The 21254-nt window shown below is 50.3% G+C and overlaps 1 protein-coding gene across 1 annotated transcript in view; it reads right to left on the minus strand.

Annotated features, from left to right (window-relative positions):
- Positions 1 to 4422: 4422 nt before the first annotated feature.
- The window catches only part of Igdcc4 (immunoglobulin superfamily DCC subclass member 4), a 36520-nt gene continuing 19688 nt past the window's right edge, over positions 4423 to 21254 (minus strand). Inside the window, 17 exon segments of the mRNA XM_029564996.1 lie at positions 4423 to 6898; positions 6900 to 7268; positions 7793 to 7954; positions 8585 to 8813; positions 9325 to 9430; positions 10774 to 10911; positions 11117 to 11287; positions 11521 to 11648; positions 12279 to 12462; positions 14739 to 14840; positions 14978 to 15214; positions 15560 to 15733; positions 16786 to 16923; positions 17457 to 17621; positions 17917 to 18330; positions 19043 to 19198; positions 20131 to 20271. Coding sequence (XP_029420856.1) covers positions 6845 to 6898; positions 6900 to 7268; positions 7793 to 7954; positions 8585 to 8813; positions 9325 to 9430; positions 10774 to 10911; positions 11117 to 11287; positions 11521 to 11648; positions 12279 to 12462; positions 14739 to 14840; positions 14978 to 15214; positions 15560 to 15733; positions 16786 to 16923; positions 17457 to 17621; positions 17917 to 18330; positions 19043 to 19198; positions 20131 to 20271 — 3068 coding nt within the window. The 3' untranslated portion in view covers positions 4423 to 6844.

Raw genomic sequence — 21254 nt, forward strand, 5'->3', positions numbered from 1 at the left:
CCAGCCCCCTCTCCCCGGAGGCCGGGTCTGAGGAACAAAAGAGCCGGAGAACGCTTTAAGCGGCCGGACATTCCCGGCTGCGCGGCGGACGCGCCCCCTGCGCTTTGAACTGGAGCCGGAGCGGCCCGCAAGGTCTTGGGCAGCAGCAGAGTAACCCCTCCTCCTCGCGACCGGTCAGACTCGAGGAGGGAAGTGGAGACCACTGTGGAGTGGGTCCCGGCTGCGGAGAAACACGCAGAACTGAGGGATTTGCTCTCTCCCACTCTTTCTGCGGTTCCCTCTTGCACAATGTCCAAGTCTGTTTTAATTCCCTAAAAGCGGCTCAAAGTTGTCAGAGATTCGGCATTCTCTAGGTTCTTGGTCCATCCATTCAAAGGATGGGTCGAGTAGCTGTAAAACTGGCCTATCTAGACTGAGGAGTTGTGGCCTGGGAAGAGGAGCTCTCCAAAGTACAATAATAAGATCCCAAAGTAACTCCTACTCCCACTCCGGTCCTGCCTGCTGCCCTGCCCAAGCACCCCTGGCAGTCATTCTTTGAGTTGATCTGAAAACTGAAGACAAAAGAACTCTCCCCAACTTTGCAGACCTTTACAAGCACAAGTCTTGGGCAAATGACCTGGTAATGGGAAAGTAGAGATGCCATTGCCATCTCTATGCCATAGGTTTCTGACATATAAGAAGGCAGTTCTCTGTGAGATCGAGTTTGGTCTACATAGTAAATTCCAGGCTAGCTGGGGCTACAGGGAAACCCTGTCTCAAAAAGACCAAAAAAAAAAAAAAAGAAAAAAAAGAAAAAAAAATGGCAATAGAGGTTCTATTTGAGAGTCTTTCAGGAGACATGTATGTCGCTGGGGCATCTTCAATCTTTGCCTTTCACTATTGTATGCAATGACGTTACTATCAAAATTATAAAGCATCTACCAATTCCTGGAGATTTAAAGGTGTCAGTGTCTTCTTCAAACAGCCTTTGCTCACCTGATATGCTCATCTGAGGACCTCTTAACAGGTTCTCAAGTAGCCCAGCCTGGCTTCAAGCTCACTGTGTAGCAGAGATTGACCTTGAACTCCTTGATCCTCCTGCCTCCACCTCCCAGATACTGGGATTACATGTGAGTGCCACCATGCTGGGCCTAAGTCTCACTTTCTTTCTTTTTGTATATTTATTTATTGCCAGGTGTGGTGGCGCCCACCTTTAATCCCAGCACTTGGGAGGCAGAGGCAGAAGGATCTCTGTGAGTTCAAGGCCAGCCAAGGCTATAGGGAGACCCTGTCTCAAAAAGACCAAAAGAAAATATTTTATTTATTATTTTTATTATATATGCTTACAAGTTTGTTGGTACACCCATGTTGTGCAATGCCTGTGGAGGTCAGAAGAGGGTGTCAGATCCCCTGGAACTGGAGTTATGGACAGTTGTTAACTGCAATGTGGATGCTGGGATTCGAACCCCATTTTCTGCATGAACAGCCAGTGCTCTTAACTGCTGAGTCATCTCTCCAGACCCCTAAGTCTCTCTTTCAAGATTTATTTTTATTATTTTTATTTATGTGTGTCTGTGTTTGTCTGTGTGTGGGTATATGCACATGAGTGCAGGTGCCCTGGGAGACCAGAAGAGGATGTTGGATCCCTAGAGCTGCAGTTTTGGGCTGTTGTGAGCTGCCCAACCTGGGTGCTGGGAACAGAACTTAGGTCCTCTGGAAGAGCAGCAAGGACTCTTAACTACTGAACCATCTTTACAGGCCCCTAAGTCTCTCTTTTGATATAACTCTGGAATTGGGACAGGAGTGTTAACCATATATAAAACTAGCTTGGTACAGTTCAGTGAAGAAGTGCAGGCCTCAGACTGTCATGATGGCTCAGCAGGTAAGGGCATCTGCTGCCAAGCCTGACCAGCTGAGCTCCATCCCTGGGACCCACATAGTAGAAGAAGAGAATGACGCCCACAAGTTGTCTGTTGGCCTCCATACTCAGGCTGTGGCATGCATATGAACACACACACACACACACACACACACACACACACACACGATAAATAACTATAAAATTTTTTTGATTAAAAAAAATAGTCAAGGGCCTGGAGAGATGGCTCAGCGGTTAAGAGCACTGACTGCTTTTGCAGAGGACCTGAGTTCAATTCCTAACACCCATATGGCTGCTGTGAACTGTCCTTAACTCCAGTTCCAGGGGAATCCGAAGACCTCCACAGCATTGCATGACATGGGTGCATTCACATACATGCGGGCAATACACTCATACACATAAAATAAAAATAATAAATAAAATATTTAAAAAAATAGTCCAGGCCTCCAAAAACCAGATGCCAATAGGCAGACAAGTCTTCTAATGCTAGGGTTTGCACAGCGCAGGGACTCAGCACTGTAGTAGCAACTGGAAGATGAGGCCAAGACACAAGCCCGGAGGCTTGTGAGCAGTGGGAGGCAGTGGAGAAATTCAAGATCAGAAACCCCAGTCTGCTGTGGCCTCAGATGATTTCACTGAGTAAGGGCAGGAGTGAGGCCTCTAAGGCAGTAGGAAAGGTAGTAAAGGAGGGGCCTCCCTGGAGCCTCAAGTCCTGGAACGCCCTCCTGCAGGCCTTGAATCATCAGCAACCCCTTCTTGGCATGTCCTGGACTCCAGAGAGGTCAAATTGGTGTCCTGAATTGCTGTCATTTTAAATTCATCTTGACAAGTGTTTAATTCTTCTTTATCACAACACTTGGTCTGAAAGTGATATGCAAATAATGGCTATTCTGCTGCACGCAAAACATGCAGTATCTCTCTGTATGATCTGTCAATTAACTCTGGGTCTGGCTCACCAGCCACTATGGGGGTGGTCCTGGGCATGGCAGCCTCTGGTTCATGGTTCCTTCCAGTGGAAAAATACAGTCTAGGCCCCTTAAAGTTCTCAGGAAAGGGCAGCTGTTGATTGCAATCCTGAGATGTGTGTGGGGAATGAGTGTGGAGTTTTGTGAGATTGTATGCACAATAGAGTTGATGGATACCAGCGTATTTATTGAAGATGAGTATGCATGTATGAATCTAAGAGTATACATAGCAAGAGTGTCCAACCTGCAACTAGCAGAAGAGCTATGAATGCAGCAGCCCTTTGTGTTTGCAGACCACAATGTCATGTTGCAATGTCAAAAAGTTAGACACCCCTGGACTATAGCCACAGTGCCTAAGTGTGTGGATGTGCAGTCTCAAATAATTGAATAACCAGACTGGAGCCCACAACCGTTTCCTTGTACCCCAGAGAAGTATGTAGTCAGATGAAGATTCCCCAGAGAACTCAAGTGCCATCGTTGAAGGATGTCTCATTCAGAGTAATGAACCCAATCTTCCCCATGTGTGGTGTACTTGTTTGTTTGAGGCACTGGGGATCAAATCCTGGGCCGGGCATTATATGTGATGGGTAAGCACAATTACATTTCCAAATGTTTTATAAGATTTATTTATATATTTATTTATATGTGAATGTGTCTGAGTATATATATGTGCACTGTGTACATGTACAGAGTCCAGAGAGGGTGTTGGGTGTCTTCTATCACTCTCCACCTATTTCTTTAAGGCAGAGTCTCTACCTGAACCAGCGGCTCCAGTTTTCTTGACTAGGCTGGAAACCAGCAAATTTCAGCAATCCTCCTCTCTCTGCCCTCTTTTGAATTGGGGTTACAGGCATGCACAGGATGCCCAGCTTGTTACATGGGTTTATTCTATCCTCATAAGTGTGCAGCAAATGTTTGTTTTTGTTTTTTTTTGAGACAGGGTCTCCCTGTAGTGCCAGCTGTCCTGGAACTCACTATGTAGACCAGGCTGGCCTTGAACTCACGGAGATCTACCTGCCTCCGCCTCCCAAGTGCTGGGATTAAAGGCATGTGCCACCATGCCCTGCTGCAACAAATGCTTTTATGGAGCCATCTCTCCAGTCTATAAATGGAAGTTTATTTCTTAAGTGCCTACTAGGGGGGGAAGAGGATTCTTTTTTTTTTCCCTCCTTGGGTGACTATCTGCTCTTTAACCTCAAAACCTACCATTTCCCATCCCAGTAAAAAATAAATGCCCCATGAGGGGATGACTAAGGAAACTCTAGTCATTGGCTTGATAAAAAAAAAAGCAAAAAAAACAACAACAACAAAAAAACATGTCCTGGGGCTGGAGAGATGGCTCAGCAGTTAAGAAGAGCTCTTACTGCTTTTGTAGAGGACCCAAGTTCAGTTCCCAGCACTCACATCAGGCGACTAACAACTTTGTGTAACTCCAGATCCTGAAGATCTGACACCCTCTTCTGATCTCCATGAGCACATGCATGCATGTGGCACACATAAACTCATGTTCACACACACACACACACACACACACACACACATACACATAAATAAAAATATTCTTTTTTAAGTTGAAAAAAAGGTACAACACATCTGGAAAATAGTTTATTAATTCATTACAGGGACAGATACATGATCAATGCCTTAGTGTAACGCTAAAGAATATCATATTTGTATGGAGGAGAAAAGATGCTGGAAAAATATAAATAATACAGCATAAACTAAGCATAGACAATTAAATGAGCAAGTAAGCATTGAGTACATGTGTCATGCATCAAGAAAAGGAAGATTTTTAAATGAGACTCAAAAGAGCTTAAGGCATCCATGGTAGGTGACAAAGGGATTAATACCCTGTAAAAGGCCAATAGACTCCTTTCTAATAAAAACCGCAGCTACAAAGACACGAACCTAACACTTCCCAATTACTCAGAGCCCAAATCATATATAACACTAGTTGAGTAATGGCTACTCTCTTATCAACTGTGAGTTATAGGCAGATATCAGATTTATTACTTATTTGCTTTTGAGAAACAATTTTCCACCCAACCTAATGGGTTATAAATTGTCTCATTTGCAGTTATTTAATTTAAACCAGAACCTCAGTGCCTGTTAAACAAGAACATGAAAAATGACTATGTGGTGTAATGCTAAGAGCCTACTGTTAAAATGGCTATTTCATTCAAAGCAGATTTTTTTTTTCTAAAAAAAAAAAATCAAACCAGCAAAATAAAATGAAGCTTTTGACCTTCAGAGAAATGACAAAACATACACAAGTGGTGTTGGCTGTGGCCACACTGAACACTACAGAAGTAGTACAAGTGACAATCTTGCCTTTAACGAGATATGAAACCGACATTAATAATCTTTAGTGTTATCATAGGCTGGCTGAGGAGGGGGAAATGTAGGTGAGGTGTCAAATATGAGTGACACCCGAGGGTAATAAACACAGATGCTTTCAAGGGCTGAGGAGGCTGCAACTCTGCTGAAAGACATTTCACCGAGAGAGACCGAGGGGGGGGTATAGAAGATAGCCTGGTTATTTCTAATTTGGCCTAGATGCCAGAGTTAACGCTTAATGTGCCGATCAGTTAAAATGCATTGTGAGGCAGCAAATACCCCACATTCTATGCTCCTGGAAGAGGGCTGAGGGCTGAGATAAGAAATCAAACAGCTGACATGTCTTTCACGACACAGGAAATACAAGGCAAGCTTGTCCCTGTGTGGAAAGTCAACAGAAGATGATTTTGGATTCAATTTAAAGGAAAACAAAACAAAATGAGCCAGTCATTCTTTTTTTTCTTGAGCAAAGACCTCCCTTCTAGTATCTTGGAGGAGACTCTTCCTACCTCAGATCCAGTCAGGTTCAAAGCTCAAGGGGTAAGGATCTGGGCCACGGCTCCCCTAACTCCACTCCCCTCACCCTCTTTAACTTCAGCCAGGCCTGGAGATGGTGTAGTGCAAACCTGCTTTCTTGTGCAGGAGGGAGGCAGTCACTTTATTCCAACCCTCAGGGTTTCAGTCCCTTTCCCCTTCTCAAAATTCCCCAGTGCAGTCTGGATTCATCAGTTCCCTGGAAAACCCTCCAGGGAATCTAGAGGGTCTTTTCTAATCCTTTCTAGAGTGGGCCATCTGTCCAGGGAGGGGGTTGGCAGAGAAGTAGTAGGGACACAGGGTCACACTATGGCCTGAAACGCCATGAGGTAGTCATGTTGTTAGGGAAGGATGCATAGGTTGAACTCAGGGAGGAGAAGCAAAGGATACAGTGACAGGCAAGAGAGACAGAAGAGAGCTGGAGAGAAGGGGAAACGGAAGTGAGGGAAGGAAAGATATCAGGGGGAGGAGAAGTGACCCAGAACCAGGGGAGCCAGGTGAAAAGACACATCACTAGAGCAGTAAGGGAGACAGAAGAGGGGACAGGGAGAGAAAGCAGATTTCTCAAACCAGGCACTTCCCAAATTACAATCAGGTGCAGAGTTGCGTGAAGGAGAGGGGAGCTGAGCCTTAGAAGGCCTGGGGATGAAGGCCATGTCGCTGCAAGTTACAACATTAGGCCTGCAGGATCGAATGGCACTCGGCTCAGCCTAGCCAAGAGCAGAGGGGCTGGGACTGTCTTTGTAGACAGGGCATTAGAGACACTCTTAGAGTGTGTAATAAAGGCTGGGTGACAAAGGTGTGGCCCTCAGGGCTGGCACTGATCACTGGGCACACTGTCCTGTCCTGGATGATCAATTAGACCACACTGACCACTACATAAGAGGGGTAATGTTTCCCAGCTCACTAACCAGTATATACACATGACTTCACACGTGTCCATACAGAGCTGTGTCTCATGTCTTTTCTGTATCACAAACATGTCACAGAATATAGGGGAGTGAGTAAAGTTCTTCTCCTCCTAGCCAAAGCATCTTAAGAGGTGCCAAAGAGCTTGTTGATATCTGCAATACACACATGTATATGTGTGGCCATGCATGTCATGATGTCCTGTGGGCCATAAGAACCTGCCTCAAAGTATACCTTCTGCTCAGGAGAGTGGAGGAGAGGAGGAGACAGGGGCCCTGGGCAGGCTTGGGCTAACTGCTTTGAGGGCACAGGGCTTTGGGTTGGCTGTTCCCAGGGGCCTCCTCAAGAGCCTTGCTGGGCTGGAGGTTTGGGCAAGGGCAGGAAGCACTGGCTGCCTCTGGTAGGCAGGTGAGCCTATCTGGCCCAGGGGATTCCTGCTCACACCCTTCCAGCTCCCTGCCCAGCCAGTCTCCCCCTTGTGACATATCCACAACCCCAGAGGTGGGAGCCAGAGTCTCTGCAGGCAAGGGCTCTTCAGGCTCAGGTTCCAGGCCTTGGAGATGGAGGTCAGGGCTCCCTTTGGATGCACCGAAATTGGAGTGGACAATGACCTCGGCCTCCACCTGGTTCCTACAGGCTGGGGGAGGCTTCTTCCTCCCATTTTCCTGATAGAGCAGAGAACAAAAGACTAGATGAGCATCACTGAGCCATCATCAGAAAAAATGATCAACATATGTGGGGTAAAGAGAGGTTAACTCTCCCATCATATGTGTGACAAGCACTGTCGCATTAAAGTCAATGCTCATACCCCAGCAAAGGCAGGAAAATATGGAATGTCATTCATTTGCCCTTAACCAGGCTTCCAGAAAGTATCAGACACAGTCAGTATCTCTACAAATAGCAGGGGGGGCTGGATGTATGGGGGTCAGGCCACCCTCAGATTCACCATAATTCTACAGTGGGCTACTTAGGTCTGGGTACAGAAGGAACTGTATCTAAACTGTCCTGTCTGTTACCCAGTCACCCTTGGAGGCTCCAGGGTCTCTTGAATACAATGCTGTCCCCAGGAGTCCTTTCCCTGGAAAAGTTCCCACCCACATATCTCCAGAGAGCTCAATCTTTTCTCTTCACAGCACAGGGACCCTTTCCTTCTGCCTCCCCATCTTCTACCTCCTATTAGATCACAGACCTTTATAGCATCATACACCAGCGCCTGGAGCAATAATGTCTGCCCAGTTCCAGCTGGAGGCAGCAGGGCATGGGTCAGAGCAGGCCTGGAACATCCCTGGGGCAGCTCACAGCTTGCCCAGGAGCCTGCCCAGCTCGGTCCACTTGGCTGAGCCCAGGAGATCTATATAGAAGAAAGAAGGGGACATTAGGGGCATACAGAGCTGGGCTGGGAGGGGGAAGTAAACAGGGGGCAGGAAAGTAGTACTCAGACTCTTGGACCCCTGCTATCTCCAAACAGGTTCCCTGCTAAGGCGAAGGGGTGGTGGGGAGCACCGGAAGGGCAGAGTCACAAGCCTGATACAAGATGCTGTACAAAGCCAGAGGCTTCCAAGTCTAGGGAACTCTTCCTTATCACAAAGGCAGAGGGAGGGACAGGAGGACTGAATAACACTAACACTTGGACAGGGTGTGGGACCACTGCAGCACTTAGGGGACCTGTCCCACAGGGGCCTCACCTTATCCTGGTCCCGGTCCCATTTGACCATAGCCAAGGTAACTAGCCTCTTCTCTCCATATTAGGGAAGCAAGGAGGGACCAGAGTGCTTTGAGCAAACACATCACTGGGGCCCTCCCAGATGAGAATGAGGCTGGTTACTCTGAGGGGATGGAGAAAGGAACAGGCTTCTTTCTGACAGCTGGCCCGAGACCAGGTGTGTCTCACAGTCACAAGTTGTGCTCTGGTGCCTCCTGGTGTCTCATTTGGGAATGGGACCCTATGTGTGGCTCTGACCTACCCAGACTCCAGACTCACCTTTCTCTTGGAGTGGCCTCGGCAGTCTGAAACACTGCCACCCATAAGGCTGTGCACCTCAGCCTTGTCCTCCACATCTGAGGGTGACAGGGACCAGTCCTGAGGGTGGGGATGCACGAGGGACTCCAGCTCATGGGCAGCAGGGAGACTCGGGGGGCCCAACCGGGCTCTGGAGTACAGTGCTGGGTTCCCAGAGGTGGCTGTGGAGGACAGACCTGGGAGGGATTCCCTGCAAGGGATGATGGGAACAAGGTCAGGGTCAGAGTGGGGAGTGGACTTGGTTTTCCAGTGTGTGCAACTAGTAGAAGAGGACTATCGTCCAATCAGCCTGACCCCACAAAACACTCCATTCCTTTCTTGGCTCCACACATGGAGATGTGAGGGCTCTTTCCAAGTTGCTGGCAACTACGAAGGAAGTTCACAGGCTGGCTCTGCCTATCCTGGCTGAGATGGGGAGACTGGGACTTCCTAAGTCCATTCTGCACGCCTATGAGAAAATCAACCCAGTTGTTCATCTCGAAATTCTAATAAATAATCATCTTATCTTTGTGGTGCTGAGGATGGAACCCAAGGCCACATACAAGCTAGGCAAATGCTCTATCAGCCTCCCCATAGCCCTAACTTTAATGAGGCTGCATGGCCGGCCGGGGCCGGGGCTGGCAGGGTTCATGTTCTCTCCTTTGTCCACTCTGTAACCCTTTCTGGAAACCTCTCTCAGTTACACTGGCTCCCTGGCCCACCTGTGGGGGCTTCGTCGAAGTCCAGCACACATGCAGGCCAGAAGGCAGAGAAGGCCCAGGCAGACACCCACGATGATGCCCGTGACGGAGTGCACATCCAAGGAGTCTGTGGGAGGGGGGGGAAGGACAGTTCAAGGACAGAAGGGCACAGTGGTCCTAGATTCAGATGGTAGGGTGCTTCCACAGAAGATGGCTAGCCTCTGCTTGGCCCTTTGGAAACAATCACTGTTTTCTGATTGGAGGATAAAAGGCCCCATGGGGCTCCATACTATTCCCATCACGGTCCTCCCTGTGCAATACATCCATATTGTCTATCATCACAAAACCTGCCTTTATAGAAACAGCTTTTCAGTGAAGCACACCTCCACCTGCCATCAGGGCTGTTTTCACAGTGTATAACATGCAGCTATGCAGGGCCTATACCTAGACGGGCTCCATGCATGTTATATATGTACATATGTGTGTGTGTCCTATGGAGGTCAGAGGTCCACATCAAGTGTCTTCCTTAATCACTCTTCTTTTTTTTTTAAATAAAAGATAGGGTCTCACTATGTAACCTTGGCTGGCCTAAAATTCACAGTCTAGACCAGGCTAGTCTCTTGTAGAGATCTGCCTGCCTCTGCCTCTGCCTCTGCCTCCTGAATGCTGACATTGAAGGTGTGAGCCATGGACCACCTCACCCAGCCTTTTCTTTCTTTCCTTTCTCTTTCTTTCCCCTTCCTTCCTTCCTTCCTTCCTTCCTTCCTTCCTTCCTTCCTTCCTTCCTTCCTTCCTTCCTTGGGTGCTGGGAATCAAACCCTAGTCCTCTGCAAGACTACCCAGTGCTCTTAACTGCAGAGTCACCTCTCCAGCCCCTTTTTAAGTTTTTTTTGAGACAGGGTCTTCCAGTAGCCCCAGCTGACCCGGAACTCTATGTGTAGACCAGGCTGACCTTGAGCAAACAGAAACCCACCTGCCTTTGCCTCCCAAGTGCTGGGATTAGAGGTATGTGGCACCATACCCAGCCCTTATAATAATTTTTCAATAAAGGGCCCCGAACTCTCATTTTGCATCCCAGATGAACCCTGCAAGTTATGTAGCAAGTCCTGCTACACACATACCCCTTTATAGAGCTAGTCACTTCACCAAGCTAATCCTCTAGTCAAAGCAATCTTCCCCAAGAAACTGTCCCTCTCTCTAGAACAAACTCCTGAAAGTTGTCTTCTGTCCTCCTCAGGTGTAAATAAATAAATAATAGAAACTGCCTCTGCTGAGCTGACCTGTCCACCAAGCTGCCACTGTTCCACCCCACATTCTCCCTTCAAATGTGTCCTGTCTCTGCCAAGTCTGGAGGGCCAAGACCCAAAGTCACAAAAGTACAGTATCCAGTGGCAGGGCCTTGGGAGCCCTTCATCCAGGTGTGCTTGGACCCCAGGTTTCCCTAAGGACCTCCTTCCTCCTGCCTCGTACCTGAGAGTGTCTCCTGGAGAGTGATCACATCCTGCAGGTGGGAGAAGGGCCCAGGTCCCACCTCTGTGCGAGCCCCCATCTTAAAGAAGTACCGAGTGTCACTCTCCAGGCCATGTACCTCTGCGCTGAAGATGTTTCCTGGGGCAGAAGCAGAGAGCAGGGTGATGGGCAGAAGGCCAGAGGCAGAGCTGGTGAGCCAGCTTTGCCATAAGACAGGAGCTTCTGCCTCCCCGTCAAGAAGCCCCCAGAAGACTCTCATGATTAACTCAGCCACCTAAGAGGGTGGGAGGGCAAGGAGTCCTGGCATACTCTTGCCTAAAGTCTTGATGGTGGGTGTTCTCACCCTCTGTGGTGAGCAGCGTCCACTGGTGCTCCGGTTGAGTGTGGTTGTCACTATAGAGGATCAGATATTCCACAATCTCGCCATTAGGTTCTGTGGGGGGACACCAGTGCAGCCGGACAGTGGATGGTGTCAGGGGGCTCAGACGCAGGTCAGAAGGAGGAGTGGAGGGCCCTACAGTACAGGGGAGGGGGTGAGGAGTCAGAGACACAGAGATCCCCAACTAGGGGTGTCTGGGAGTCAGGGGATGAGGGCATGGTCTTCCCTTCTTCCTTTTCAACTGGAACAAGCAAAGAGGAGGTCTGGTCCTGTTTGGGGGAATTTCTGGAACCTCAGGGTTCTGAGGGGTGCTTCAAAAGGGAGGGCTGCCTGCTAGTGGCACATGGTGGGGGGCAGTGGACACTCACGGTCAGGCAAGGTGGAACGTTCCACCACAGAGCCAAAAGGCCCATCCATGTCCACGCCATGGGACTGCACGGCAAACTCGTACTTGGTGAATGGCTTCAGCCCGCCAATGAGGATATCTTCTCCAGAGCTGCCAGGGCAGGGAGTGGGCTAGCACCTTCAGGCATGCTCCAAGCTGGGCAGAACCCCACACCTAAGCCCCTGTTCCCACCCTCAGGGGAGCTGCTCCTTGGGGCTACTAACACAAACACACATACAGCCAGGTGACCTATGAAGAGGACTGATATATGCTGTTTCATGTCTAATCTCCAAGATAGACCCTCCTCCACCCCACCTTCCAGGAAGCCTTTCTGGATTAATTCAAGTTATTCTGTACCCCCGAGGAGCCAACCAGTCACCTCTGAGGCATCTTTTCCTTGGCTTAGTTTGTATCTCTGTTGCCTTTTACTGAGCATTTTCTCAAGTCAAACTAGCAGCTCCAAGGGCCATCTCCTTCACAACAGGAGCGCAGGACTCTCCCCAGCAGATTGGAGACTGAGTTTAGAGTAACAGGTCAGTCCTGTGCCGCTCTTTTCAAAGAGCCTGTCATGAGGAGATGGGACCAAAGGAGTCTTTCACTGTTACCCTTTGGTCAGCAGGCAAGGAAGAGACCCCTGTGCAGATCTCAGACATGCCCTTCTAAGAGCTGAGCCCCTGGGGCCCTGTTCTGTCACCTCTGATGTCCCCCCACCTTCCTTCAACATTAGCCCCTTGCTTATACCTGGTGTAGTATGTGACCAGGGAGGCATTCCTGAGCCCCCAGGGTCCGAAACGTACAGTGTAGTTGACAATCTTGACGGTGGTGAAGTCTGGCTTCTTCCACCGAAGCCAAATGGAGGTGGAGCTGTTTGACTCAGCATGGACGTGAGCAGGAGGTAGAGGTGGCCCTCTCTGGATAGGCAGGTCTAGAAGGGAAAACCAGAGTGTGGGGAGAGGGGAAGGATGTGCATAGTTCCTAACGTTCTCTCTTTGCCCTCCCCGACACATGGTTGAGACATGGTCTCATTATGTACTAGACCAGGCTGGCCTCCAACTCTCGATCCTCTTGCTTCTGCCTCCCTGGTACTGTGTGACACCATGACTGGTGCTGGCCTGCTCTTTTGATCCTGTGAGTTGAGTGGCATTATTCCCATTTCACTGATACTGCAACTGGGACTCTCAAGAGTTGAAGTGATTTTTGCCAAAGTTACACATACAGAGGTCTGTGAATCACTGGTGACTATGTGGCACAGGCAGCATGCCATGACTCTGAAACCAGGCCACCGTGGGTCAAATCCCAGCTCTGCTACTTAATAGCTGTGTGACTTTGGAGAAGTCTTTTAAGGTAGCTGTGCCTCCATTTCCTATTCTGTGTGTGGATCTGCTGATGGTAGCTAGCTTACCAGGTTTTCTTTTCTTACTATATTTTTTAATTAATTGATTTATTTTATGTGTATGAGTGTTATGCCTGCATGTATATAAGTGCACTTGTTTTGTGCAGTGCCTGAGGAGGACAGAAGAGGGCCGCTGGATCCCCTGGAACTGGAGTTTCAGACAGTTGTTAGCCACCATGTGGGTCCTCTGCAAGATCAGCCAGTGCTCTTAACCGCTGAGCCATCTCTCCAGCCCTTTATTTATTTTTTTTATGTGTATGATTGTTTGTCTGCATGTATCCAAATGTACCTGTATGTGCAATGACCATGGAGGTCAGAAGAGGGTAACAGTGCCCCTGGAACTGGAATCTTATTGGCCTTATTGGCCACCATCTGGGTGCTGGGAACTGAACCTGGGTTCCCTGGAAGAGCAGCCAGTGCTCTTAACCATTGAGCCATCTTTCTAGCCCCACTGTATTTCAAGATTTTTAAAATTATTATTTGTGTCATGTGTGAGGGTTCCTAAGGAGGCCAGAAGAGGGCGTTGGATTCCCTGAAGCTGGACTTATAAGTGGGTGCTGTTCTGGGAACTGAGCTCAGGTCCCCTGGAAGAACAGCAAGTACACTTGACTGCTGAGCCACCTCTGCTACCCCCATTTATTTCTTGTGGGGGAGGAGGTGTATCATTACACACATGTGGAGGTCAGAGTTCAGTTTGCAGGAGTCAGTTCTCTACTTCTACCATATGGATCCTGGGGATTGAACTCAGGTAGTCAGGCTTGTGGCCAGCACCTTTACCCACTGAGCCATCTCACTGGCCCGCTCATGGGGTACTTACGAGGATTAAATTAGTTAATACTTATAAAGAAGCTAGGAAAGTGTTTGGTATACAGTGTGTATTGTTTGATGACAAATGTTTTTTATATAAACATAAAATAAAATAAACTTCATGAGAGCAGGTACCTTATTCATGTTGTTCATCACTAAATTTCCAGAACAGAGCTGGCACGTGGTAGTCAGTAAAATATTTGCTGAATGAATAAATGAACAAACTGGAATTAGAACCTAGGTTTCTTGGCTTTTGATTGAATGCTTTTCCTGCTAAATTACCTGGTTGAAAAATCAGCCTGAGGTTAGGGAGTGGTAAAAGTGTCAGTATGGATCACTGAAGTGACCAAGCAGGACCACTAGGTATCACAGCACAGTGCAAACCCTTACTGAGGAACCAGGGCTCCTGGTCCTAATCTGGATTCCCATGTGGCTTTAGACAGAATCTCACTATATAGCCTTGGCTGGCCTTGAACTCACAGAGATCCATCTGCCTCCTGGGTGCTGGGATTAAAAGTGTGTGCCAAACCTCAGCCAGCCCCTAAGTCTTTTGACATTGCAGAATGGTGTCATCATCTACAAAGTTCATGCTGGAGAACTTCATAGTTGAGTCCCACAAACACAAATCTTATATGTTTTAAGTTAACAGTTTTATGTTGGGCAGTGGGTTGAACATCACCAGTAAATCACAGAGAGATACTCTTTCTGCCTAGAGTTGTGGGATAATCTGATGGGTCCCTGTGGTACAGGTGGATATGTTTAAAAACTGTCTCAAACTCAAACTTGGAGTCAGGAATCATAGCATCAACCTGGAGTTTCCACATTAGTTCTGCTCAGTTGGAGAATGAGGCTGCATGTTTGAAAGCAGTGGGGCTTCTCTGCAGGAGGATGGAAGAGGACTCAGGCCCAGCAGGATGAGCTTGGAGGTGGTGGACTGCCAAGCTGGCAGTTGGGTGGTAAGGGGAGCCAGGCTCTCTCAGGCCCCTCCCTCCACCCCTCACCTGGCGTGGGTGCCTTCTCTGTCTTGCCCTTCCACACTGCCGCGTAGCCATCCTCGTGTTTGTTGAATGCCACAAGCTTTACCTCGTACAATCGTCCAGGAACTGGGGAAGGCCACAGGAGTCACTCAGGGTTTGAGGGACATCTGTGATCACTATACCCCCCGCTCCCCACACTCCTTCTGGAACCCCAGATTTCGACTTGTCAGGCTCACCATCTTCCCTTGCCCAGGCCTGCTCACCTAGCTGGGTCAGCTCATACTGCTTCACTTTCTTCTTGAGCCGGACCGGCCCTACATCCCAAGCCTGGTCTCCGCGGCCGCCAGGAGGACGGTCAATATCAGCCTCCTCCTCTGCCCCCACTTCACGCCAGTACAATTTGTAGCCAGAGATCTGGGTGGGGTGAGGGGGCGGTTGCCATGACACCACCAGGGACTCCGTCTTTGCCCGCACCTTCAACTCTGCAGGGGCAAAGGGGACTGGGGGCATAGAAGGATGAAGGGGACAGGAATTAGAGATGGTGAGTGAAGAGGCCAGGGAGGTTGGGGGATGGTTGGCGATAGGAGTAGTGAGAGTTCTACCAGAGCTTTTCCAAAGCTGCTCCACCACAAGGTGGCTATAATACAGCATGCTAAGCATACGAGGGTCTGCTGGGCTTGCAGAAAACAGCAGGGAGCGCCTCTGCCTTCCCAATGCATCAAGTATATGGGGGCACAATGGATCTGTCTGTGATGGGGCAGGGGTGGATTCTGGCTTCAAGGGTATAAAATACCCACACCACCCAACCACACCTACTATCCCATCCTGTCCCTGCAGCTCCATACCATGGCTCTGGTTGTGCGCACCAGGTGTCCTGTGCTGCATCCACTGGGAGGGGGTCCCATAGCCGGCGCCAGTGCCAGCCGAAATTCGGACTTGGTAAACCTTGTTCGGTTGAAGCAAATTTAACGTAAGCTGGGTCTCATTTCCTGGTACTTCAGTGGAGAAAACCTGGTCTTCTAGGACAGAAAAGATGGGCTGCTGGGTCTCCATTGGGGGCCAAGATCTCTAAACTTGCTACACTGACTCTTCCACTTCAGATCCCAAGATCTTCTGCCCTACCTCACCCCCTCAGCATCCGGGTGAGATCCAGGAGTGTAGGTTGACTTTGGAGACTCCAGCTCCAGCTGATGCAGCCCATTTGCCTTGGCTCAGCATGGAGAGATCACTACATTCTCATTCTCTCTCTCTCCCTCGCATTGTCAACAATCATGAGTACACACCCAGAGTGCAAGGTTGAAGGCTGGCCTGAAGGGCCATCAGCAGCACCTGGTCTTGGGAGCCCCAATTGGTGCCCAGTCTGCCTCCTGCCCTGCCTTCTTTTCTTCAGCCTCTTCCAGTCCCAGCCACTTTACTTTTCTCTATCCCTTTAAGAACCATACTGCCTCCCCCAGACTACCTGTATCACCCCAGCAAGCCCATCTCATGCCCCATTTTTTCCCCCAGGCCCACAAGCAGAACTTTGACCTCCCACCTCTCATCTATTTTTTAATTAATTTTTATCTTATGTGCATGGGTATTTTGCCTGCATGTATATAAATGCACCATGTGTGTGCAATGCCTGTGGAGGTCAAAAGAGGGTGTCAGATCCCTGGAACTGGAGTTATGGATGGTTGTTGGCCACCATGTGGGCACTGGGAATTGAACCCAGGTCCTCTGCAAGAGCTCCCAGTGCTCTTAACTACTGAGCCATCTCTCACTGGCTTGGAACATATCAATTTAACTCAGTGAACCCAAGGGTTCCCCCTGTCTCTGCCTCTTCGGTGCTGAGATTACAAGTAGGCACCACCATGCCAGGGTTTTGTTGTTGTTTTTCATGTGAGGTCTAGGGCTTGAACTCAGGTCCTTGGGCTTACACACACACTTTACCCATTGAGCTATCTCCCTATCTCCAGTTGCTCTTATCCAGACTTTGCTTTCCCCATATACTGTCTCATTCTCACAGACTCTCCCATCTGCTGGGGCAACCCCCTTCCCACTGACAAGTCCCCATTGTTCCAGCCCCACTCACCTTCCCTTCCCAAACTGAACTCTATCTTGTACTTCACCACCTGTCCGTTGCTCAGGCTGGGGGGCAGGGGCAGCCATGCCACCCTGATGTCCGAAGGGTTAGGGCTGGACAGGGCAAGCTGGGGTGCTGCACTGGGGACTGAGACAGAAGAACATCGGAGTGAGCTCTGCTCCACCGACGTGGGAGGTGAGGTGAGGAGTGGTGGTCAGAGACTTGCCCAGGTCACACAGCAAATCAGAAGTAGGCCCAGGCCCAGGATCTGAGGGAGGAAAGGGAGCCTCTCAGGGGAGCCCCAAGCTGAAGGATGAGGATATATCCTTTCTGCCCGGAGGCTAGTGGACAGTGTGGGCCATCAGTTTCTCCAGCCAATGGCTGGATGTTACATGGGTATCAGGAAGAGGGGTTATGTGTGTGATATGGGCACTCATAAGATCTGGGTTCAAATCCCAGTCCAAGTACTCTCCTTAGGCAAGTCACTTTCATTTTCTGGGTCTCATTTTCCCCCAACTTTACAATGGGAAGAAGCCCTGTCTATTTCTTCACAGGGCACAAAAGATATCACCAGGCAGGTTTTCCCTTGGGGCCTTGGGGTACACTAATGAGAAGGGAGTCACTGTCATCAGGGAAGTCTCTGGGCCCCAGGCTGCCCACTACAGGTTCAGAGGCCCTACCATCATCCAAAGTATGCACCAGGGCTGGGCTGGAGGTGCGGCTAGCCCCCAGTTGGGAGTAGGCCACCACGTAGAACTCATAGTCTGTGTTGGGTTCCAGGTCCCGAACTTGCAGCTCTGTGGTGTCATTGTTCACTGCAAACTGGTACTCCACATTGTCCACACCTGGGGTGGTGGCACAGGGGATCAAGAGACTGTCACAGGGCCACCCTAGACCTGGCTAGCTGGAGTACAGCTAGGCATCATAATGGCTAAATCACCCCCAGATGACCTGAAGAGTATGAACAATCTTGCCTTAGTCTAGTCTTCCAACTGTATTAATTCCAGCATGATGTCTATCTCCAACCCCATTCCCACCCCATCCCTCCAAAAGTCTGCACTAGGCAACCCTTCAGTCATCCAACCTGCTCCCCTCAAAGTCCTCTTAAGCTGGAGCACCTTGGATCTTGAGTAGACATACCCCGTGCCTTTTGGTAGTGGAGGGAGAAGCCAATGATTTGTTCGCTGTGCAGCTCAGGCCGCTCCCAGGCCACCAAAACAGCCGAGCTGCTCAGAGGTGTGGCGGTGACCCGAGTTGGGGCGCTGGGCAGCCCCTCGCGCACCACTACCGACAGCGGCGCAGCTGCACACGCGGTGCCTGCGCTGTTCTCCGCCACACACTGGTAGAAGCCGGCGTCCTGCAGGCCGATCTGCGTGATGACCAAGCTGCCGCCGCCGCCCTGGACCTTGACGCGCCCGTTGGGCCGCAGCGGTGCCCCGTTGTGCAGCCAGCGCAGCGCGGGCCGTGGCTCCCCTGACGCACGACACACGAAGCGTGCGGTGCTGGCCCGGGTCCGCGAGAGCGCCTCGGGCGCCTGCGAGATGGCAGGAGCCGCTGGGGCGGAAACAAGATGTTGGGCTCCAGATCCACTCCTTCCCGCGTGTCCCAACACCACCCTCCAATCCCCACCCTCCCCTCCGACGTCCTCTCCTCTATCCAGCCCAGAGCCTGCCTGCCCCACTTGGGGTTGCACAGTGCTCCGCGACCTCCCCTGTGAATCTCCATCTCCGGGTTTCTGGCTCTGCATTCCCTCCAGGGACCCACCTCCTTCTCTCATGCCGCCCAGTTACCCCGGCCCTCAGCAAGTCTGGCCCCCCAGGTTTTTTATTGTTGTTGTAGTTTATGTTGTGTTATATTGCGATATGGTCTCATGTGGCCCAGCTGACTGTGAACTCTAGATCTCCAGCCTCCACCTACCGAGGTCTGACTACGGTTGGCTGATGTGTGGGGGGTTTTTTTTGTTTTTGTTTTTTTTGTTTTTTTTTTCCCCCCAGTTTGTTTTGAGAAACTCTCACTCTGTAGCTCAGGCTCACCTCGAACTTACTCCCACTCTTCGCCCCTCAATTACTCAGTCCAGGTCTTAATCACCCCTCTCCTCCACTTTTGACTCAACTCCCCAACCAGAGTCCAATCCCCCATTTCCTCCTTCTCAGGGTAGCATCCTCTGGGATCGCCCCTTTTCCCTGACTAGTCTCCCTGGGCCCCAGTGCCGGGCTCCAGTTCCACCTCCCGACACCAGCTCCCTGGTCCTGGTCCTGAGTCTCACCCAGGACCCGGAGCTCTGCAGCAGCGGTGGCGAAGTCCCGCGTGCGGGGCTTGTTGGCCCGGCAGACGTAGATGCCGGAGTGCCACGGCTGCGCGCTGGCGATGAGTAGATTGGTACGGCCCAGGACTATGACATCGGTGGAGATGGGCTTCCCGTCTGGGGAGGGAGAGGGGAGCAGGCTGGAGCCGGGGGCCAGGGCTGATGTAGGGATCTCTCTCTATACCCAGGTAAAGTGGCACCACGGTTCCTGACTCGAATCTCAGTTCCTGGCCCTAGCCCCCATAACTCTGAACCCCAAGGCTGTGCCCATAAGGAGATGCTAGTTCCTAGCTGGAAGGGCAGATGCTAGGTGGGTAGAACGAGGTCCAGGGCTCCTGGTGGGTGGAGCAGGCATATAATACATCCTCAGTAGCTAGGAAGGCACTGCCGTTCTTTTATCTTTTTGGAGTCAAGGCTGGCCTCAAATTTCTTATCTAGCCTAGGTTAACCTTGAACTTCTTCTGAGCCTCCTGTCTCCACCTAGAGTGCTGAGATTACAGGCATGTGCCACCAGGTTTATGTGGTGCTGGGGATTGAACCCAGGGCTTCATGTTAGGCAAGACTCTAGTAACTGAGCCACATCCCCAGCCCATCACTATGAAATTAGCTCTTCTCAAGTGACACTCTTGCCTCCTATCAAAGAACAGCAAAGAAGACAGTACTAGCGTCACTAGTGTCTGAGCACACCAAAGTTTTGGATATGTTCCCCCCTCCCCATGAGGCAGGGTTGTGTGAAACACTCCCAGCTCTCACACACTCACCTGCAGCAAGGCTATGAGGAACAGAAATGAATCAGACTCTAACCCAGGGTCTATCCTCAGCAGAGTCCCCAGTAAGAATTTCTAAGGGGCAAACCCAGAGTACTTTGCAAAGGAAACATGCTGCACAGATGAATGGTTATGTCTGTCTTGGTTCCCCATGCAGCCCTCCCCCTTGCTGCTGTCTACCACACACAATCCTCAACATACGGCCTGTTTGGTGACCGTACAGGTCCCTGTTTTGGAAACCTGTGAGATACCACACCACCCTGTTTCATGTCCTCCACTCACCCTGTCGGACCCAGGACACAAAAGGTGTGGGGTCAGCGGAGGCTACACACTCCATCACTACACTCTGTCCTGACACCACCGTGGTGTTCTCTGGGGCTGCTACAATGACCACGTCCTGACCCCTGGTGGCCACCAGGGACCCTGGAGAGAAGACAAGAGTACAAGGTCAACCTTACCATTTAGATGGCTCTAGAGGCAGTGCCATTTGCTGCTCCTGTAACCAAATGAGGAAGGTGAGCAGGGGCATCCAAGGTTCCATCAGATAAGGAAAAACAGTTGCTAGTTTGGCAAAACTGGGGCAGGAACTTAGAACTCTTTCTCTTGGAACCAAAAGAATGCCCTCTGACACAGAACCTGAAAAATGGGCAGATTCCCTCACTCCATCTTTCCCTCCCAAATCCGACTCACTGAGGACTGCATAGTCATGGGTAGGGGGCACCTACATTGTAGTTTCTGGTTCCAGCCCTGCCAGTAAGGTACTATGTGAGTTAGGCAAGTCCCTTCCCCAGAGTGCCTATGGGTTCCAATTTCTGTTAGCTAGGAAGCCCTGCAGGGAGTTTTCCTGATAAGTACTCTGTGACTCTTGCCCTGGTCAGAACCATGAACACCAGGTTTGTCCAGCAGGGGGAAGCAGAGACCTCGTGCAAGAGAGAGCACAAGGCGGGCCGGAAGCAGGCACCAGGGACTAGGAATGGCACAAGTAAGTGGCCTTGCAGAAGGCTTGCCGTGAGATCCATTGAGGAGCAGCTGCTGGGTGCCAGAACTTTCCATTCTCATTTTGCCTATTATGCTAAGCCCTCCAAGCTGGACATTTGATCACCGTCCAGGGTCATGCAGATGGTGAGGAGGGGAGGTTTTCATGTCCTCCAAACCTGTGTCCTTCCTACCATCACATCCGGGCAGGAATTTTTCAAGGAAAAGCAGAAAAGGGGCCTGTGAGATGACTGAACAGATAAAGGTGCTTGTTGCCAGTTTGGCATGGTGGGTGGCGTACACCTTTAGTCCCAGCACTTGGGAGGCAGAGGCAGGAGGATCTCTATGAGTTGGAGGCCGGCCTGGACTACATAGTGAGTTCCAGGCCAGCTGGGGCTACAGGGAGACCCTGTCTCAAAAAGACCGAAAAA

This window comes from Nannospalax galili, unplaced genomic scaffold, assembly GCF_000622305.1.
Source record: "Nannospalax galili isolate Female #2095 unplaced genomic scaffold, S.galili_v1.0 scaffold54, whole genome shotgun sequence".
NCBI classification, from domain to species: Eukaryota; Metazoa; Chordata; class Mammalia; order Rodentia; family Spalacidae; genus Nannospalax; species Nannospalax galili.